This window comes from Strongylocentrotus purpuratus, unplaced genomic scaffold (assembly GCF_000002235.5).
Source record: "Strongylocentrotus purpuratus isolate Spur 01 unplaced genomic scaffold, Spur_5.0 spur5_scaffold_6, whole genome shotgun sequence".
NCBI classification, from domain to species: domain Eukaryota; kingdom Metazoa; phylum Echinodermata; class Echinoidea; order Camarodonta; family Strongylocentrotidae; genus Strongylocentrotus; species Strongylocentrotus purpuratus.
In genome coordinates, this window is record NW_022145612.1 from 6,149,222 (window position 1) to 6,171,862 (window position 22,641).

Below are 22,641 nucleotides of genomic sequence, written 5' to 3' on the forward strand. Positions count from 1 at the left end.
CATCCGTATTAGCAAGATATTTATTTAAATTCAAAAATTGATGTTTAAATCTGACTAATTGCTCTGCATGATAATGCCCCTAATAACACAAGAGGCAGAACTTGAACTGGCAACTGGCAAGTATCAAGAAAATTAAATTTGCGTGCAATCATGCAGGTTGACTGGAAAACATAAATATTCTCTCAATCTATGATTTGATGTGTGCCAAAAAGGGATTATGCAAGCAAATTTATCATTCAAAATGTTAGTTAATAAACCAACACAGAAAGACATAGCAGGGACATTCATAAAAGTTGTATATATCAAAGAGTTTCACTGCACATGTATTTTAATCATGCACACAACAAAAAGTTCCTTTGCACTCAATATATACTTTGGCATTGCATTTAAAAAATCAAGAGCATCTTTCTTTTTTTTACAATATAAACACACATGATTTTGACAATCAGATACAGACTGTACATAACATTGATTTTACATTGAATGTCCACATCTCCTAGTGTCCAAAACCTCAATCTGATAATACCTTTTTTTCATTGTAGGAAGCATAGCTGACAATGAATACAATACCCTGCCAACAGTTTCTCTTTTTTCATAATTATATCATATGAAATGATTATTTGGTATAATAGCATGAAACTAGAGCAGTATTAGGTGACTTTATTAAAGATTTAAGAATTTTCATCTCTTATATGAGAAATGGTTATTTAATAGATGGGAATTTTTTAGGAGAAAACATTAAGATGCAAATGCAAACTTACTGAAAAGGATTTATCAACTATTTCTGCTTACAACTGTTAAATGCAATATTATTATTAAGTCTGAGAACATTATGACACAAACATGCCATTTACTTAATTCTGTTTCACGACAGATTTTTATGAAGGTAACCCGGTTAAGGTTGGAGCATTGCTTGGATGGGATGATCAGAGCTAGCAGCTAATTAACATACGAGATAGGTATATCAGCACCTTTTTCTTTTGATTTCCCAGCATGCACCGCCAAGGCTGACATACAAAGAAACCTGCTTTAGCACCAAATGCATAGAAAGACCACCTGTTTTAACGATATTTGTAAGAAATCTGTTATTGTATTCTTGACTTGGCATGTTTGTTTTTTCATGAAAGTGGTGAGTAAATTTAATTCAATTCAATATAAAGGCCAACATGTCTGATTCCCTTGGATGGTGTATGTCACTGGTGTGTACTTAAGCAACTTACAGGTATATAATGACCACCTGCCTATATATGTCTCCAATGACTGGTCTTTATATATAGGTTTCACTGTATATTTAGGACTTTGCCCTAGAAAAAAAATTAAGGTATTCACCATGTTTATAATAAGTTCTCAGTCTTATATTCTATTTTATTGACGGAAAGCAATGTATCTAAAATTACCTCTGGATTACTGTAACAGCATCCATCTTATAACGACATTACCAAGTTTGAGCATCCATCTAGAAAACTAGACTTTCTCCCTACAAGCAAGATGGTTGCATTGTCAGGATTCAAGGACTTGGGAATGAACATATAAACACCATTCCTTCAAGCATAATAAACATCTTTCCTTTGTTAAGAATGGCCACTCAAGCTTGTTCACACATAACCCAGTACACCGCATCAAAGAGATTTCAGCAGCAAATAAAAGTATTTCATGTGTAAATGAATGGCAAGTGGGATGACGAATAAAATAAGTAGCTGTGTGTGACAGAGGTCCCTGCTAAAAGCTGCTACACCTGGGGGGTGTTTCACAAAGATCCTAAGTTGAACTTATCTCTAAGTTGGACTTAACAATTATGGAAAGCCATTAGCATCTTTGAAAATATTTTGTAAAAGTTACTTTAAAAGGCATAAAATGTTGATTCAAATCCTTCATATTTTCTATTATCAAGGAGATTTCATGCTCTTGATGCGGAATTTATAAAAAGTCTAAAATCTTGAATTTTCACTTTTGAATATACTTTATTTTAAGGCTACAAATGGCTCTCCATAATTGTTAAGTCCAACTTAGAGTTAAATTTGACTTAGGATCTTTGTGAAACACCCCCCCAGTATCTCATCGGTGTTATAAGATGGATGCAAAACACTTTCGTAACTTATTTTGCCAAATGATGTGAATTTTGTTTATGGGAAAGGGGGGGGGGGGTTACAGCATCATGTGTGAACAGGGCTTCACTCTGCACAGATATAACCATGCCTTCTCTTTCTGAAATGCTGATCTTTGAACACAGACATTGGAATCTGAGGTGAGAATTGACATTTGAAAGAGTGTCAACATTGGCACTGGCCTTGCTATTCACAATCTTGGATTGAAAAATAAGGGTATCAAGGTCCCTCTAACTCCATCAACTTGACTTGAAACAACGCAAAGATTATAAGCTAAGTCGATCAAGGTTCAAATGATTCCAGGCATCTCTCTGAGACCTCTGATTCAATTTTCAAGTCTTTGATGGGAAAAAGAAGGGGCATAACTGCACATACTTGAATCCCTTCTCTTAATCTCCGGCAATATTTATAATTCAAACATCGTAGTACCAGGCGAGTAACAGAAAGGTTTAACTCCATGACCGGTGCATATATACCAAGCATCTCTCTTTCAGATCTCAGAACACCTTCATGCCATAATCGTTCCCTGACGAAAAAAAGAAGGGCCTTACTGCACATATGTGAAGTTTTTAGATGAGTAACAGAAAGGCATAAGTCCAGGAAGGTGGCACAGATCTCCAGCTTCGTTCGCAGACCTTAGAACTCCTGGATGCCACTATAAGAGAAACAGAAGGGCAGTACTGCACATACCTGAAGTCCTTCTCTTTTCACAATTCAAACTTCACAGTTTAAGAGAAAGAGAAGGGTATACGTCCATCAACTCTGCACACAATTACAACATCTTTCTGTCTCTCCCTCTCAGCCTATGGATGATAGATAGACGGCATAGCCTCTGTAGATGGGCCTTCGTTAACTCCAGTTTGGGTTGTAACCTGACCAATGTTGCACTGGAGCAATGTATACCCTTTGACCGTTGAAGACGCAGGTCACTATCCCAAGGTAACCAGTTCTTGGCACTCCAGACTGTGGATTGAGTAGAAATATAGAAAGAGAAATACATTTATATGGTATATTAATGACAACTAGATGTAGTAATTACTCAAGTTTGAAACAGAACATCTGCTTTTCTGAATGCAGACTGCCGTTCAAGACACAGGTTACTATGCTTATGTAACCTGTTCTAGGTGCAACAGACTGTAGATAAATTAGAGATATACAGAGAGAAAAAAATGATTTATCTGTGGGACGTGGGACATAGTCAATTGTAGCTTTGTAGCGTGGTGGTGATAAAGCAACCTCAACTTATGCCTCAGCGGCTGTTTAAATGGTGCAACACAAACAGGCTACATTGGCGGCAAAGCTTAAGCGTGTCGGAGTAAAATGGAGACAACCAGCTTCGCTTAAAGCAAGTGAACGAATGTCCGCTATATAAAATACCCATCAGGGCCTTGCCTGACATAGCGCGCATTCGTAAGGACTACTTTTCGAGCATGAATGCACATCCTTCTGAACTAAGTATAATAATCAAGTTTAGGATAGAACAATAAAACATACATGAGAAAATATCATAATTTCATTACGGTCCATTTAACTTTACCTACAAACAATTTATAGATAAATAATCAAGGGACTACTTTGTCCTTAACGTAAGTACACAGACCCACGTGACCATTAAAGTAATGAGGCTTCGGGTCTGACACGTATGTTTTAAATTAGACACACCCAATATGCTGTACGGTGTTCTTAAATAAAAAACCAAGTTTTGAAATGGTAAAAACGAGTTTGGTCACTACATATCTATTTTTCTGTCTAAAAATTGCCTAATGTTGTCATCATGTTAACTCTATATTTTGATGTGAAACAAATTATTATATGACAGCTGCAGTCTAACTCAAGCTTGAGTTTGCTATTGCTGAAGGAAGATGAACACTTTCAAATAATCACCATCACCATCACCATCACCATCATCATCATCATCATCATCATTATCATCACCACCACCACCATCATCATCACCATCATCACAATCACCATCATCATCATCACAATCATCACCCTCATCATCATCATCATCAACATCACCACCACCCTCACCATCACAATCATCATCATCGTCGTCACCACCACCACCACCACCACCATCACAATCATCATCATCGTCGTCACCATCATAAACACCATCAACATCATCTTCATCCTCATCCAACCCTCCTCTTCATCCCACCCCCCCCCCCCTTTTCTGTCTCTCTCTATCTCTCTCTCCTCCTCATTCATATTTTCATTTTCAGTTATTATTATATAGAACAGTTTTAATTACTGAAATGATCCTCACCTTAAAATCTTGCATGATGCCTACTGCCTTTGTAATACTTTTAAAGCTTGTTTTATCAGTGTAGGTGACTCGAACCTCACTCGGTCCTCGACCCTGACTCATCTTTATCTGCTGAAGTGTCTGTTCATCTACTCCGTAAACTCGCTCTCTAAACGCTGAATCATAGTTTTTCTGCAGATGGGGAGAGAACATGAACTATATGAATCCATTCGTATTTTCAATACCGGTATTCCTTTAGAAAAGGTGCAAATTCTTTCCCGTTTGAACTTTTTGTTTCTTGAGTAATTTTAGACAATTTAGACTCTACTGTCACACTACAGGGCTAAAGACTGCATCTATACACAGCTATTCAATAATGCATGAAAATAAGGGGGGAAACCTTGGAAAAAAAGTGTAGTCATTTGTATATGTTATGAAACTTTCCAACATTCTTATTCAAATATGACCTGATTTACTGCCAGACATAACAAAACTTGAATACATAGAAAAACACAATGGATACAAATTATTATAAAAGTTAAGGGGGCCTACATGTATGTGTAATAGATTAGCAACATGCATATATATAAGGTGTCATTGATAACTTGCCTTCTATGCAAGAAACCATTACATACATTTATTGATATTATAGTACATTCGCCCAATACCAAGACATAAAATAATTTAAATCTAAGAGAGTTATTCAACACTTTTTTTTTTATTTCGCACTACCGATGCATGAAAATGAATGACATCATTACCTTTAATAAATATGATAGATCTTTGGTAGTAAATGGATAAAAATCTTTGTTGAGAGTGATGAACTTTAAGTGCTGCTCAAAAAACTGCCCCCTGCAAAACAAAAATGAAGAATGATTTAGATATACAAAGAGAATGTCATATTAAAAAGCAATCAATAATCATTAAGCAAAAACAGAAATCAGACTATTACAATTATTAAAAAGTCCATGATTACATAATCGTTACAATGAGACAATATTGTAAAGGGGAATAAACAGATTTTACAATGATACGAACGTCAAATATAATATAGAATTATAGTAATAAGAGAGATATTAACTGAATTGCAGAATTTTTTATTTAGTTCATATATACCATGATATATCTGCATCAGATATTTTATTCCAATACTGAGACTTCTATCCGTAAACTCAAGATGTAAATGTATATTACCAAAACTAATCAATTCTGACAATTGTTTGTCTGATCAATTAATTACTTCAAATTAAATCTCAACATTTTGACTTCATTATGTTCTTAGCAACAATTTATATGATGATTTGCTATCAAACAAGAATGCAGGAGACAAACATCAATGAATGCATATACGGAGTACACTTTTCCTTGACAACTGACAATACTAAAGAACTGGGGGTGGGGGGAAGGGGAAAAAAGAGAAGAATATTGATACTACATTAGTCAAGACTTACTTGCTAACCCCAGTTTTTCCAAATGTATCTGTTCTAGAGATTTCAGGTCGTATACAGGATCTACCTCGTCTTTGGTCTGGATGTCTCATCCAATCATCCCAAAACCTGAGTGATTTAGACAAAGTTGATAAATTAAACATTTAGAAGAGACACAAAATAATTTTCTTCAAGAACTAAACCCCTCAAAAAAAGTTTGGAAACTCAGTCTGATTGATTATATAACTCTTGATATGGCATAATGATTTCTATGTTTAGCATTATTAGAAAGTGTGTTTAGTCAGCTTTAAAATGATACCCATTTGTCACGATATTTCTCTCAAGGAATATGCATTATATCTACATAAGGGGCAAGGTCATAAGTGAATAGTTGCAAAATGCACTGCTCCTGTTCAGCTGCGCATTCGTCTTTATTTGAATAGTGTAGGGCTGCTGTGTAGTGCACTTCAAAACAATACCAGTGCTTACCAGTGTGTTTTGCAACTTTTCACTTTCGACCCTGCCCTTATTCTGAAGAACTGCTCGTTCCATGGCTGCAAAGTCATAACAAATATATTGTCATTTTAAGGACAAATAAACATATTTTTTAATGATACTAAACAAAGCAATAATTATCAAATTCCAAGAGAGATATAATCGATCAAACTTGAGCTTCACAATTTTTTATTTTTAGGGGTTTACATGACATAATTTGATTATAAGGTATACAGGTAAAATGCTAAAAATATAATTTCATTTGACCTGCCTTGAAGTTGCCATATTACAAATAATACAAAGCAAACACAATTGCCACACTGCAATGACAGTGTGTGCAGAGCTATCTATCTGGATGTGACATTACAATATCAATCAAGCCGGGTGACACCAGTGAGGATGATATGTTGATGTGGTATGGTGACTTGGGCAAGCTGTGCAAAAGTGGTTATCTCTTCACCATTAATCAAAGAGAGCAATTTTGTAATTTTTTGTGAATGTTATTTTTTGATGTCATTCGTAAATATTAAGATTCATAATCTCACTGGAGCATATCTTTTGCCTATTTATATGAATTGATTTAATTAGCTTAGGTTGATTCAAAGAAATTGTTGAAAATGTCATTATTTGGTGATCTTGTTGATAAATTCTAAAAATAATTCTTTATCCAAGTAGGAGTAAACAAAGAAAGCACTCAGATAATGCATTCTGTTCCATTTTAGTCCATGTGTCCCTTCTCTTTTATTTTCTCTCATTTTATTCTACTATCATTTCAACCTTTCTAGACGATTTTAATATGAGGAGCATTAAACCTTACCCAGCTGGCCACTTTGGACCCAGCTCAAGCCATACATCTCTTGACAGCATCCAACCGAGGCCGGGGAAAAAATCAGTCCTATAAAGTAATCCTGTAAAATATAATCATTATTATAAAACAGGTTCAAGAATGTAGGCAGTCTAATTGTTAAAAATAACACTAGGTGACTGTGAATCAAAAACAAAAACAACAAAACAATATAACAAAGCATCCTCCAATAAATCAAATTTTAGCTCTCAATTTGATAAAAAGATTTAAGAATTATACAATACTTACTTTATGCAAACTTGGCCAAAAACATACCGGTACTGCTAAACTAATTGATTGCAAAAGCACTTAAATACTCTAGTATAGAGAAATCAAAACAATATTACAGTAAAATTGTAAAACCTACCTGGATTTTTCTCAATTCTTGAGTCCCTCCCGTTATCATTCCATGCTGATACACACCATAGAGTGGGATCTTCCTTGAGAAGTGGATAAGTAGCTAAGAAATACTCAAAGAAATCCACCGATACATCTAAATCATCTGGAAAGACAGAAGCATGACAGTAATTAAGATCTCTTTCAAGGCTTTTAATTTCACAAGAAAAAATTAATTCTACCTTTTATGTAGCTCCCTTGAAAACCATTACACCAAATTAGTGTTATTCTGTAAGTATAGACATCCTTTATAAGTTTGGTAAAAGCATAAGAAACATGTTTTTTCTTAAACTACAAATGAAAAAGAAATGTTATTTATTATTCTGTGACTATAGATTGTAATTCATAATCTTGGTACAAAATATGAGACCGAGACAATATGTATCCTTTATGGCCTTATACTACAATTGCTATTTTAGAAATCTACGCTAGACGGGTTTAAGAGCAAATGAACAGAAAATTTGAATGGCTGTGTCAAATGCAAGTATATGCAGTATGTTTTGTTATTTGTTATGAAATGGATATGTCATACAGCTGTATTTTTTATAAACTTAATATACTGTATATAGAGAGCAACAGGGTTCACAAGCTTGCACAAGGTCATACTCTTAGATGAAACATACACTGATTATTTGTCTTTCATCAGACCACCTTTACAAAAATAACTAATATTGCTAAGAAATAAAATGGCTTAGGCTAATCAAGAATCTCTTTCACTAATCTCCAGCACTTGAATTGACTTACCTTCTACAATAATAACAGCATCAAATGAATTCCTGATGAACATCTGATCCAGGGCCCACTTGTAATGCCTGGATATCTTGTAGTATCCTTCAAACTTTTTCTGGTTGGCTGGAAGATTGGCGATGGGGCTCAGATCTGGTTGCTATGACAATTCAAATGGAAATAACATTCATGTAATTGTTTCTACAAGCTTCATGATAGTGATGCAAGGGAAATAGGTCATAAGTGTGATACCTTAGTCACACCTCCAAACCGACTCCAACCCAACGCCACACCGCTCAATTCTGGGCCGTTCTGGGGATTGTAATTTTTTTTCTCAATCTATCGTCGGTCCAGTGTCAGCCTCGTCGGTACGACTTGAATATTTGGAAGCAATATTTATCAAACCTTTGAATGAGTTTGAAAATAAAAAGAAATCATATAAAGAAATCAAAAATAGTTGGACAAAATTTACAGTAAAAAGCATCATATTTACTCCAGTATCAAAACAATACATCCCATTTATTAGCTAGATCAATTCTCGCTACCCCAAATAGCGATTCTGCCGAGATCCGGGGAAAATCCTGAAAACGCGCATTGCATTATGGGATAGCTTTTCGACATTACAGCTTCCTGTGCAGGCGCGCGATAGCGCAAACGTAAAACGCCGTCGCCACACAACGTGTATGCACCGAATATGTCGTCTGCTCGGTCTTGTTTTTTTTTCGCAAATATTTCAACGTTTATTTGAACATTTCATTCGTTGTTTTTTGCGTCTTTTGACATCAGTGACGATGGTTTTCTTTTGTGAGGCTGCACAGTGCTGGGCTCATGATTCCAAGCGTAAGAACCCTGAAAAATGGGGGTGGATGAAGGCCGTGACTTGGGATGGGACTCTATACCGGAAGTTGTAGTGACGACCCGAGAGAGTGAAAATTACCTCGTCTCGCGAATTTCGAGATTTTCGTACCTATTTAGGGTAGCGAGAATTCAGCATTAGATTTATTTTTGTTTTTATCTCTTTATATATATAGCCTTAATGAGATAATTCAAATAAGTACAATAGTTACGTTTTATCTAATTATTGTCATGTAATGTCATGTGTTACTAGAACAATTTTAATATCCCGTCATCAATGGCAGCTAATAATTCATGATTTAATTTACCTTCATATGAACAACTTTGTCTCCAAATGTCTTAATCTCATCCGCAGTCTTCTGATCACCACAGTCCTGACTGACATACACTGGGAACTGCTCAGCTGATGGCCTCGTGCTGAAACAAATAAAGGCATTCAAAGAGTTAAAACATGCAACTTATCTTCATAAAAATCCATGAGAAATATTAAACTATGCCAGATAAAAGTCCAACTAGTTTAGTTTTACAAGTAAATGCATACAGGTGCATGTATTTGAGTAATTTTTTGTTGAAGTTTAAATATTATTCTTGACGTCATTAAATATAGGATTGAAAAAATCTTTAAAAATAACCCAGACATGCACACATGGGACCACAGATCCAATGTCTTCCTTTCTTTTCTTTTCTGTTGATAATCACAAAGCTAATAATTTTTTATCAAAATCTGTTCCGCTGGTACCTTTCTACTTTTAGTCTTTTTAACAACAGATTAATATTACAGGCACTATATAGAGTCTATGGAGATAGGTCTAGTACAAGACTTGCTATACTATGCAATGGCCATGAATTTAACAAAAAGTGTACTACCAGTATATGTATGTCCCAACATATGTTCCCAGTATAAGGATGTCATATTAAACGACAAGCTACACGACCTTGTACAATGTCAATCATCTCACAGTTCATTCATGCATAACACATTTCAACTACATGCTTATATGTACAGTGTACTGTTTCAAAAATGGGAGATATAATATTAAATAAATATGCACAAGGTGTAATAAAGCATGAACACAGCTGCTTTACTAAAATATGATACAGCAAATCAATATGTTTGAGCTTATTTGCCCCTCTCTCTCCCTCCCCTTTTCTACTTCTCTCCCTCTATCTCTCTCCCTCTATCTCGCTCTCTCTCTCCCTCCCTCTTTCTCTCTCCCGCTCTGTCTTTCTTAAACATGAGAAAGAATAAATGTTAATGATAGATTTCACTTTTGCTGAAATTATACTGCTTTACTTTTAAATACTGAGAGAACTGTTTAAACTTTGTTTTCTCTTTGTCTTACTTTATAATTTATTGACTATATCCAAGCACTGATTATGTCTCTCTTTAAAAAAAGGAGAGAAAACCAATGCATTCATTTGTGACTCCATCATATATATTCTCATGTTAAAGTATACAGTGTGTGTTGTCATAAACTGGTTGGAGGAATGAGACATCACAGCCATAAGGGTAATAATTGAAATTCAGAAATATTATCTACATGCATGTATAGAGGTTCTGATCACTGCCCCACAGGACAATGTATTATCTTCTGAAAGTCAGAACTCAGAAGGGTATCATATATAGCACTTTACATAGTTGTACCCTGCTGGCTCTCAGCAGATGATATGGTATATTCGGGGCCAGAGGGGAATTAACTTGGTGCTGTAGTATACAACAATAATGCCCTTCTGGTTCTAAGCAGGTGTTATTGTATCTCTCTTATCACTTCATGAATACATAAGTGTACACAGGAGTGTGTACAAGTAGTCTAGCAACAACATGCATGTAACTCCAGCAAATATGAATAATTTATCAGGTAAAGTGGATTACGCTTGCTTGCTGATAGGATATACATGAAGGTTTTCTTTTGAGCTTACTGATTTAATAGCTTTAGAATGACAATTGATAGAGGAAGACTTTAAAGTAAGGATCAATTTGTGCTAGTTAGAGATCACGCAAGAAGCATAAAGGAACTATTCTACCTCTTGAAATGAAAGAGGAAGAAGTTTGATTCCTTGGAAAAGTCTGCTATTTAATCCATCAACAAATATTTTTAAAAACATATTGGACTTATAGGAAAAATCAATGTCCTCTCATGCACATCAAAAATAATTTACCTCCTTTGTTTTTCTCTAATTGTGGCATATATACGTGATATTGGCTTTTACAAAATTTGATATTTTTGTTTGTGATAGACCAACAATATAGTCAATGCTTGTTTTAGTCACTGCCATCTAGGCCCAATTGATTAAATATCAAATGCTTGATTTTTAAATTTGCATTTCATTCCATCTATACTGTAGTTAATTGAACATTTTTATAATGTGAAATGGTCTCTTATTATATTTTTGAGTATCCTATTTAAACCAACATGTAACATCTTACCATAAAAAGGGCAATATTTTTCAAAATAAATGATTTTTTTTTTCCCCTTCACTTGAAAATTATAATTCTACTACCTTGCTGCCCCCAAAATGACAATATTGGGGAACCTCACTGCTAGATTATGTGGTTGACGGTTACTGGGGCAGAAAAGTCTGAAATGTAATACTTACTCTAATAGTGAGTTCAAGCTGCGCTTTATGGCAGATGGTCTATTGCATGCAATGACAACGACAGGTATCGTGTAGGTGTGGAATGGGTGAATGGGTTTAATTTCCTCCGCTAGTTTCTCATTATTCTCATGATCCTGGATGACTTGCTCCTGATGTTCTTGCCTGTTATCCATATCTTCCTTGTTGCTCACTGCAAATGATTAAAATAAAGTAAATGCTTTAAAACATCAGGATTCCTACCAGGCATTATAGTTTGACATGGCCTTTAATTTCACTGAAGTTGATTACTCCCTTCTTGATTACCGGTAGACCATATGTTCCCATCTATCTATTTCGCTTCATTCTCAGCACACTGGTTTAACTTAAACATAACTCTTGATGTCAAAATGAGCTTGATTTCATGCAAAGGTTGCCACCTTGACATTCAGTAAAATTGGTTTATACCAGATGATGTGTAGCCTATCCGATAGGCGTCGGGCTAAATGGCAAGTGTACTAATCGCGTTATGGAGACTGACATTGGCGTGGGCGTCAGCCCGAGCGCCTATCATCACTGGTCAACTTCATTATTCATATATGTGTATCGTATGTGTGACGAGCGTTTTCTCATGCATGATTCATAAGACTAGCCTTATTTGGTGATCGATCACTTTGATTCAACCAATCACATATCATCTCCAGGTTCCCCATCGCTCATTGGCCTATTTTGGTCCATGCTACATAAATATTCATGAAAGAGCTTTACAGGGGGTTCGTAGATTTTCTACGAACGAAACATTGTACATAAAAGAAAAACTTTTCGCATGCACCAGTGATGATAGGCGCTCGAGCTGACGCCCACGCCGATGTCACTCTCCAAATAAACGTGATTAGAATACTTGTAAAGCCCGACCCATATCGGATAGGCTAGATGATGTGCTGAGGTTTCCTTTAGAGATTATACAGTAATGTTCAATTCTATATTATCATGGGAATGAATGCCTCTTACTTTTCATGTAGATATATGTTGAACAATTGAAAAAACAAGATGGAATTTTGACTGCACGCAGTCAAAAATGATGCCTCCGCCATGCATAGAGCATTTTTACAAACCAAAACGGAAGCAATTTTTAAAATTCAAGTTTGATTGTAATCCATCTATCGGTTTTAATGATTATGCATTCACAAGCTATTTATAGTCATACATAATGAGCCCCATGACCTTTGACCTGATGACCCTAAAATCTAATTAGTTAATTGGCTCTGCAAGATCCATGTCTTCAGTTTGATAGTAATCTGTCTATCGGTTCTCATGATAATGCGATCACGAGCTATTTTTGTATACATAATGAGCCATGTGACCTTTGACCTTCGACCTTGTGACCCCAAAATCTAATCAGTTCATTGGCTCTGTTAGATACATACATGACCTAAGTTTGGCAGGAATCCAGTGATCAGTTCTCGAGATAACGCGATCATGAGCTATTTTTGTATACATAATGAGCCTTGTGACCTTTGACCTTCGACCTCATGACCCCAAAATTTACTCAGTTCATTGGCTTTGTTAGATACATACATGATCTAAGTTTGGAGGGAATCCATCAATTGGTTCTTGAGATAACGCGATCACGAGAACGAGACGTACGTACGTACGGACGGACGGACGGACAACCAGAAAACATAATGCCTCCAGCTACTTTGTAGCGGAGGCATAAAAATAGCTATGTACTTCATGGGAAGCAAAGTAATTATCAGCTACAGTGATATTTAAGCTTCAAGCATTCATTTTGAAAAGGGAACTTGAATAAATCAGCAAAGCTGACAACTTCAGTACACATTTCACAGCTGCTGCAAACAATGAATACAAGCTGCAAACAATGAATACAAGCTACAACTACTATTGATTGAAATGACACAGGTCTCTGATGCTTTGTGGTGTATTAAATCAAACAGTTCTAGCCAACAGCACATAGGAGCCTATTCTCCAACTCTTGTAGATTTTCACTTTCTGACATCAATTTTTCCTAATCACACAAAATCATTGATACAGAAATAATTTCAAAGCAATTTCTTCCCCCCCCCCCTGGTTCTTTTTCGTATCATCTCATTAGCTCCATGATCCCAAGGGAACAAAGATACAATTATACTACTAACATAACTCAAAACTGTATGATTGGGGGAGGGGTAATTTTTCCCTATCTGGAAGTGCCAACGACATCATAACAATTACTTACTCTTTTGGATGATTTTATCTTTTTCCTGCTCGATCTCATGAAGAAGTTCTTCATTGATGACCATCTGATCCTTGAGTCTTTCCTGAAGTCTGTTCAACCTCTCTGATAACTCCTTGGAAGACTTAAGCTATAAAAAAAAAACAGGTAATGAATATGAAATATAAGTAACTCACATGTCAATGCTATGTATATGTAGAGCATCTTAGATCTTCTTAAAGACAAGCTGGTTCATACGTTCAACGCGTCATAGGACATAGGGTCATAACCTGTGTACAGTAATGTAATATTTTTTTTTTTTTTTCATTTCATTTATTTTCCACATTAAAAACCAGAAGAATATACAAGGTAAGAAAATACATTTTATACATTTGACACAGAGCAAATGAAAAACAGATACATAAGCATAAAAGAACAATGAAAATCTACATCAGTTAACAAACATCAACATTAAAACATAAAAAGGTGAGTAATGTAGATGGGGCTAGAAAAAGCAAAGCTTATGGAGTCTAGCCCCGGTAGCAATGAAGGGGAAGTCCACCCTGAGAATGTGTGTGGCCAAGTAAAGGCGGAGTAAACCCATCCTCGGGGTGGACTCTCCCTCTACATTGCAAATTAAACAAGTTTGTAGTTTACAAAGAATTGCATTAAGTTATGGCTCCATGAGAACTAAGCGTACTTATTTACAAAAAAGTAAAATGATACTTTCAATTTCAGGTCTGTATGTATGTATGTATGTATGCATGTATTTGGATTAGTGAAAGTAGTATAGGAATTGATTTTATTCAACATTTCAATTCAACAAAGATTATATGATATCTATCAAATTTCCGTTGATAGCTTTACAACAAGGGAAAATTTGTGTAGACTATATCATTAAATGTCATTACTTACATCTTACATCTTACACTTACATCTTACACTTACATCTTTAAATGTTTAATATCTGTTTTTAAATTCCAAGTACACTAACAAAAGAAATATTTAAAAATGAGAATCTCATATTCTGGGAGCAAGGCAGGTGCAAACTGCCCTAAGACCCCTGGGAGTGGTGGGACAAAATTGTGAATCAATTGAGAAATAATTGTGAACAACTGCGACATAACTAAGGCACTTTGTGAGTTTGAGACTAAATCACGACTGAATTTTTTTTGCATGGCATTCGCACAAATGTCTTGCAAGTCGCACAATATGAGCTCTGGGCAAATTTTTGCCCAAATTCATGTGGCATACACATGCATGTGTCGACATACATGTACGCAAATGTGTCGTAAGCACCAATTCAGTGTAATTCAAAGTGAAAATTGTCACTAATTCACATATTTCCTTGCAATTTTGTGTCTTTAAATACCGTAGTCACAAGCTGTCGCAGCCCAGTGAGATTCTAGCTTTAATTGCAGTCTGTTAGAACTGTTCCTTCATCCACAATTCAACTATCAAAATATCTTCAGCTAACTCGAGTGTTTTCAAGCAACTTTGACACAAACATGGCAAAACACATACCGGTACTACAGTACCGTGATTGATAGCAAATAACCTTGATTACCTACTACTATATTACTTTCTTACATGTATTAGACTGATGATAACAGCTAAAAACAGGAAAGCGTTTTGTGGTATTGTGGTAATTAATTACTATTATCATGGCATCAACTTCCTTTTGAGTTCAGGATCATGATACACTATGTCACATAAAAGGTTGAACGTTGTAATCATGGAGGTGAGCATTTTGGTTGCAACAAAGGCCATGTTTTTCCCCCTTTTTGTTCTTATAAAGCACAAGCATATTTGAAGGAGGGGAGAAGGGGCATTACAGCCAATGATCCCCTGCTGACATTAATATGCAGCCACTTTTAATATATTTAGGGTACAAATGAAATATAAAAATATCCTAAAAGTCCTATTTTTCTTCCCCAAGTCATTTTAGCCTTGTGCTATACCCCCAGTTTATAACCCCAGTTTATAACCCCAGTTTATAACCCCAGTTTATAACCCCAGTTTATAACCCAATCAAGGGCCCACAAAAAGTGGTTTCCTTACTAAAAGTATATATTGTATACGAGCTGAGATGTTTTATTATTAAATCATTCATTTATTGCAACCATAAGTTGGATTTCATACAGTAAAAAAGGCAGGCATATAAATGGTTCACAATATAGTTATACATGTATGTATATATACTTTGTACAATAAAACTGTATAAATTGACACTTTAAATACATAGATATGAAAAGAAGAAAAAAAAAACACTCAAGAGCAATCGCATTTAAACATAATTAAAAGGTACATAGGACTTCACAGGACCAATAATCATATATCAACTGACATCAACGTATTGTCCAACAATTAAAATTGAGAAAGATTTTGAAAGAAAGAGAGAGACAGTAAACCCAAATTGAGTGGTGGTATAATGCATTATCCGTATTAAAAAAAAAATATATATATCCAGTCAAATTCAATTGGTATTAAATTTGTTACATTATAAATTATTATAAAATACATATAATAAACAAGCGTGCAATTTTAAGTAAAACATCTACACGGCACCTCAATGCAATATAAAATTGGCAATAATGATTATTAATTAAATGTAATACCATGTACAAAGCTTGAATACAAGTACCCCCAAGTTTGATACTAATAAACCGGTGTCGTATAATAATAACAGATATGTAAAATAAGATTTAAACATAAATATATGGACCAATAATCATATATCAACTGACATCAACGTATTGTTCAGAACAGTTACAATTGAGGAATATTTTGAAGGAAAAAAAAAAAAAGACAGTAATAATTTATTTTACCTCTCCAAGGAGCTAAGATCTGATATGCCATTTTTTTTTTTGTTCTCCTCTTCCTTCTCTTCTTTTGTCCTCCTCCTCCTCCTCCTCCTCCTCCTCCCCTTCTTCTTTTCTTCTTCTCATCTTCTTCTCCTCCTTCTCTGTCTCCTTCTTTCAACACGGTATATTTATTTTTGCACTACACTTTTTCGAACAGAACTCCACACAAAAAAAAGAAGGATTTTCTCCATTCTGCGAGAGCAATCAAGGCATTCACTATTTTACAGGCACACTAGCCAAATAGATTTACAATGATGATAGCACCCTTCAACTTGTTTAATACACCTGGGTATAGAGAAGCACAGTAGATTAAATACCTTGCCCTGGGACACAGATATAACTGCTGTGCCAGGACTATATGTAAACTCCAGTAGAATGTTCAAATTACTCAACAATGAATTAATGAAACTACATGGCAGTATATGTAGTAGAAAGCAACCAAAAAATTACTTTTTTTTTTACGAGGGCTCTTTTCAGATTTTCCCTTAAAAAAATAGCCCCCCTTAATTATTTTGCGGTGGCTATTTTGGAGCTCAGGGGGGCTTTTTTTTTTAAAGGTTGTCTTTTTTTTAAACGCGGTTTTACCTAATTAAATTCCAAGCAAAGGCAAATATAGATACAATTGTAGCGTACATATGTCATGTAGAGTATTGCAGACATTCAGATACCCATGATTTATTCACTTTGTGTTAAACGTGTGGCTTTATGATTTAACCAAAACTTGTCAAAAGGAGTGTTTTGTTTAACTGTTCATTTTTCATATCCTAAGAAAATATTATCACTGAAACGCGGGCTAGGAATTAATTTTTTTATGGGGGCTACTTTTCCCCATTGCCTAAAAAAAACCAAGGGGCTACTTCCTTAAAGCCATATTGTAAGCTGTAACAATAAGTTGTGTTTTTCCTTAGCCATCATACTACTAGCAACCAAATTGGTAGGTAATGTGTTATTTGGTCTTTTTTTCTGTCCCAAATTTAATTGTTATCATGGACAATGCAATCCCATTAAAAAAAAATGTAGACCAACTCCCTTTAAAATTGTGTTATTTAGATCTAGACCATTTATGATAATAACCATTAAATGTGAGTAAATATTTTTACTGTTGTCCCACATACCGATGTAGGGTCTATTTGTTATGCCGAAACATGCAAAATCATGGCCTTATTTTTTTTTTATAGACTCTAATTCTAAAGGCCAAGCCAAAGCTAGTTTCATTTCGTAGACAGAAATTGATGTCATCATCACTCATGACAATTGGCCTGGCATCGATCGTATATAATAAATAATTTAATTCAATTAAACAGTTGTAAGAAAGATTCTGAGGAGTAGGAACATCCTTTATATATTTATTTACGGTTTTTTATAACAAAATTCAATTTCTGTGTACGAAACTTGCTTTATACCGATTTTACAGGAAAAAATCCGGCATTGATTTTGCACGTTTCGTTATTACAAATATATCAGTATGTGGGACAACAGTAAAAATATACTCGCATTTAATGGTTTTAACTTATAAATAACACAATTTTAGACGGAATAACATTTTTTTTAATGGGATTGCATTGTCCATGATAAAAATTAGGGCCAGAAAAAAGACTAAATAAACATATTACGTACCAATTTGGTCGCTAGCAGTTGAGCTCTCGTCACTCGCAAATACTTATTTGCTTCATGCTAGGAGCGTGCGGGCGCGCGCTGGAGCTGAGCTAGTACGTTTCTGTGTATTGTGAACGTGTGCGAACTGCATATGCATTCATGCTGTGCACGAAACTACATCGGGGCCGGTGGCCTGTCCGGCCGCCGGGAGCTTAGGCGCAGGCAGGCGGATACCGCTGTAGATCTAGCTACAGTAGGTACGACCGCCGATCCGCTGCAACTCCTAAAACTTTTAAAATGTTGATGGAAGTTCTAGTTTTGGAGTTGGTAGTTGGAACGGAGATTTCACTCAGACACATCAATAAATTGGTTTATTAATTCATAGGGAATATCAATTTATGGCGGGGGCGATTTTTCAAGATATATTGATTTTTTTTTCGCCCTCGTCTTGATTTTTACCGTGGCGATTTCAGAGGTTTAGGGGGCGAATCGCCCGTCGCCACCGTGTATTTTTTTCGTTGGTAGAAAGGAATACCTAGGCTGTGGCATTGTGTACACTTAAGGAAAGCCAGGAGCATTTTATAGAGACACAAAGCTGAATAGTATGAAACAGGCATGCTTAATTTACTCTTTATTTGCTATAGATTGAGACCCGAGACTGCCACATTGTTAAGAATATTTTGGTACACGCGTATGTGTGACAACAAAAAGGGTTAAATGATTAAAGTACTGTACATGTACAGTAGCTGTTATTTTTGTAACGGTATGATTTTTGTAAAATTTCACAAATCACTCACTGATCACAAATTTAACATCTTTTTTTGGCTTTTTAATACAGCATTTAAGGAACTTACCATCTGATTTTTAGCATTATCTGGTCTGGTGAAGAGAAAATAAGTTGCTAGGTTCCAAACGATGAAAATCCCAATGAACCATGTGATTTGCCGCTTCATGTTGAAATTGGACTACTTCAGTCTGAAGGAAAAAAAATCAGAACAAGCAAATTTTAACTTGCGAGTTTCTACCTGACTTTGAAAAAACATTGAAAAATAAATCAAAAATGTAAATGTGAATCATAAACATGGATCATGACAATGGCATCAAAAGAAGTTAGTCTTCTAGTTGCTATGAATTGCTATTGTTAATATTGTTAAGGCCACATGAAATTGATTTCTAATTTTTTACCCCTATCTTTTTTTGGTGTAATTTTGTTTATTATTTTTGTTCAGAAATGAAATAATTATCTGAGGACGTCTTGACAATGAATTAAGAAAAGTCATTACAATTATGCATACCGTATGTACTTTCTTTTGAGCCTCCCATTTACATGCACACAAAGCAGCATTAGTATACTTTTTGTGTATCAAAAATTGTTCAGACGACCTCTATTGATTCTCAATGTTTCAAACACCACTGTACAAAACTCATCAATGTTCAATCAAAGTCAGTACTTTAGTGACAATATATGACACCTAAATAGCAGTAAAATACAATCGTTTCAATTTGCAGATGTTGGAAAAAATTCTTTGAAAATTCAAATCAGATCAGCCCCATCGTATTTTTTTGTCGCCGTGCACATGCGCGAGCACACTGAATCTTTTTTTCTTTTTTTTTGTAACTTAAGTAAGGCTTAAACTTAAGTAATACTTAAATTTTTAAGGATGCTGAAAAAAATCGTACAAAATAGAAGGTTCAAATGGAAAAATCATGATTTTGGTATTAGATCAAACGGAAAATAGCAAGATTTCTCCTCGCACTAATATCTTATAACGTTGAGCAAATGGCAGCCAGCGATAGCCAATTAGAAGGACCCTTGTAGGGCCAAAAAGCGCCAGTGTTTGAAAATAAGGCTACTTTTCTACGTGTCCAGTTAGCAACATGAAAACAGGCACTTTTGCTCACACTAGTCTATATGTATTCGCGTTCACAGTAGAACCAACACCAACAAGTCACACCCTAGATTAAAGTCGCTAACTTAACACACGCGCGTGCCCGCACCCCACAATTAGTACGGTATGCAATTTTTATGTGCAGCAGTTTGCTGTGAATCGAATGAGAAAGTGTATATTATAAGTCTTTGTTTTTAGGAAAATACTCAAAAAAAGATTTCAAAATTTACACGAAACAGGTAAAGAAAGATTAAGTTGATATTTGGTATGTTCTGGTAGGGTATCTCCATGCCAGAGCTGAGTTACGGCACTCCAGCAAAGCATAGAGTAAATGCTAATGCGTATTGACCTCTAGCACTGCATACTTGCTGAGAGGCAGGTTAAATACACAATTACAAACACCACTAAACTAGGCGTTGTGGCGTGCGCCTGTAATCCAGCTAACAGTGGAAGTTACAAATTGATTCAGCCGAGGACGCAGGTTCGAAACTGAGTCACGTCTTTCAGATGGTGACGTTAAAGGTCGGTCCCAGACGTAAATAATCATATCTGATTGATACACGTCTGTAAAAACCCAATTACACACACACACACACACCACTATTGCATAGACTGCACACAATAGAACTGACCGATGTTGCTGATCGGCAAATATGACACTAGATGATAGATCTAGACTAGATTCTAGATCGACTTACAAATAATACAATTTGAATTTTTTAATTATTCTTTTTAAGTTTAACATCACTGTGTCTGTGATCACACTCACAGTCAGTAAAAAAAATTGTATTTTACTGCTATTTAGGTGTCAGCAATTCTCACTAAAGTCCCAATTTTTGGTGAAATCAGTTGAGTTTTGTACAGTGGTGTTTGAAATGTTGAGAATCGATAGCACAGCTTTTAATACACAGCCAGGATAGTAATGCAGCTAATGTCATGATGTGTGCACCCTGTGTGTGCAATGCAACCACTGCACTCATTATCGGCACTCTAACAACTTACACGTACTGCAGTAAGTGGGACTGTGGCAATAAACGGTATCTGATTTGTACTACACAAAACTCACCTTTTTCGGTATCATATGCTTTAAATCTGATATCTGTCGAGCTGGTGGAACCTCTTAAAGTTGATGTCAGTGATTTTTTTTTAATAGCTTTTTTCAGTGGAGCATATTGGGTAGCAAGTGTCAGTCTACCGGCCCATCCTTTGACAGCGAGATTCCCATTGTCGCTCACTCAATTTGGCTTTTTCACATATACACGCGATATACGCGGCCGATCATGCGCATGATATATGTAGGGCAGGTAGCTAGCTCGCTAGCACAGCGCAGCAGATCAGAACGAACACGTCACCGACGCGATGTAGAGCTAGGAGTCGAGTATATAGGGATGGTGGGGCTGGAGTTCTTTCATTTTTTTTTGTTATGAAAGTCCACTAGAACTATCCGGGGGGGGGGGGGGGGGGGGGGTTGTCAGATTTGGTTTAGACGGGGGTGTGCCGCTCAAGCCTCAAAACCCCTACCCATTCTTAAGGGGCACTTAATTGTGGGGATTTTTCTTGAAATAAAGGCCCATTTTTTAAAAATTTGAAACAACAGACCCATGTTTAGGGATATTTTTGTGAGAAAGTAACCATTTATTAAAGCGGCATACCCTGTATGTCCTAATATGTGAGTAGGCCTACCCCCCCCCCCCCCTGGGTCGGAGGGACTGCGAATTTGTGTTCCTAAAAAAAGGGCTACTTTTCATGCAACAAAGTCCAGCCCAAAATATTAAAAAATCCGGCCCCTATTGACTTTACACACCAGAGATAAGGGGTGCTTTCAAAGGGAGGGAACATGCCATATGCGTACCCTAAATAACAAGGAGAGGGGCAGCCCGGGAAGTATCAAAGTCAAGCCTCATGGCCTATTGTTCATTATTAATAATTAAGGTAAAGGCACGGCCTGTTGTATGGTGGAATTACTTCGTTGCTGAGAAGAAAGTGTCACTTGCATGTACATTGAAAAAGTACTGTGACTCGAGTGGGCAGAAATGATATGTTTCCTATGGCTATGATCCTATGGTCTCACACCCCATGCAAGCGATGACCCCAAGTATTTTATCTCAAGCATCTATGGCACTCGATCATCCCATGGGAATTTTACTCTTTAAAGAGATAAAGTTCAAATCCATGCCAAGACCTAAACCAGGAAATGGTCTGTCCATGAACTGTCTGCATTGGCTTAACTTTGACTTTTGAAGAACTTGCAACAGAATATGAACTCCCCTTTGGATTTCCATATGCATCTCTCGCTCTCTCTCTCTCCTTTATGATATGCAGTTAGAAATAGAACTGGAATGATTATTTATCATGCAAAGCGATTTTCATCCCCTCTCTTTTCTCACTCTTATATACTTTCTCTCTA

General features: G+C 35.9%; 1 protein-coding gene across 1 annotated transcript; it reads right to left on the reverse strand.

The window, feature by feature from the left end:
• Nucleotides 1–2,685: 2,685 nt before the first annotated feature.
• LOC594485 (alpha-1,3-mannosyl-glycoprotein 2-beta-N-acetylglucosaminyltransferase) lies at nucleotides 2,686–21,496 on the reverse strand. Its single transcript, XM_030972544.1, has 12 exons — nucleotides 21,302–21,496; nucleotides 19,200–19,322; nucleotides 13,910–14,036; nucleotides 11,698–11,887; nucleotides 9,408–9,516; nucleotides 8,263–8,404; nucleotides 7,490–7,624; nucleotides 7,096–7,186; nucleotides 5,808–5,912; nucleotides 5,118–5,208; nucleotides 4,378–4,548; nucleotides 2,686–3,068 (listed from the first exon to the last, which is right to left on the reverse strand). The coding sequence occupies exons 2-12, from the start codon at nucleotides 19,296–19,298 to the stop codon at nucleotides 2,955–2,957; spliced, it is 1,374 nt and encodes a 457-aa protein (XP_030828404.1). The 5' UTR covers nucleotides 19,299–19,322; nucleotides 21,302–21,496; the 3' UTR covers nucleotides 2,686–2,954.
• Between the last annotated feature and the right edge of the window lie 1,145 nt (nucleotides 21,497–22,641).

Coding starts and splice junctions, on each gene's coding strand:
- LOC594485 (XM_030972544.1), bottom strand. CDS start 19,298: ATGAAGCGGCAAATCACATGGTTCATTGGGATTTTCATCGTTTGGAAC. Junction 8,405..9,407: donor ACAAAGTTGTTCATATGAAG/GTAAATTAAATC, acceptor GAATTGTCATAG/CAACCAGATCTGAGCCCCAT. Junction 4,549..5,117: donor ATCTATCATATTTATTAAAG/GTAATGATGTCA, acceptor CCCCATCTGCAG/AAAAACTATGATTCAGCGTT.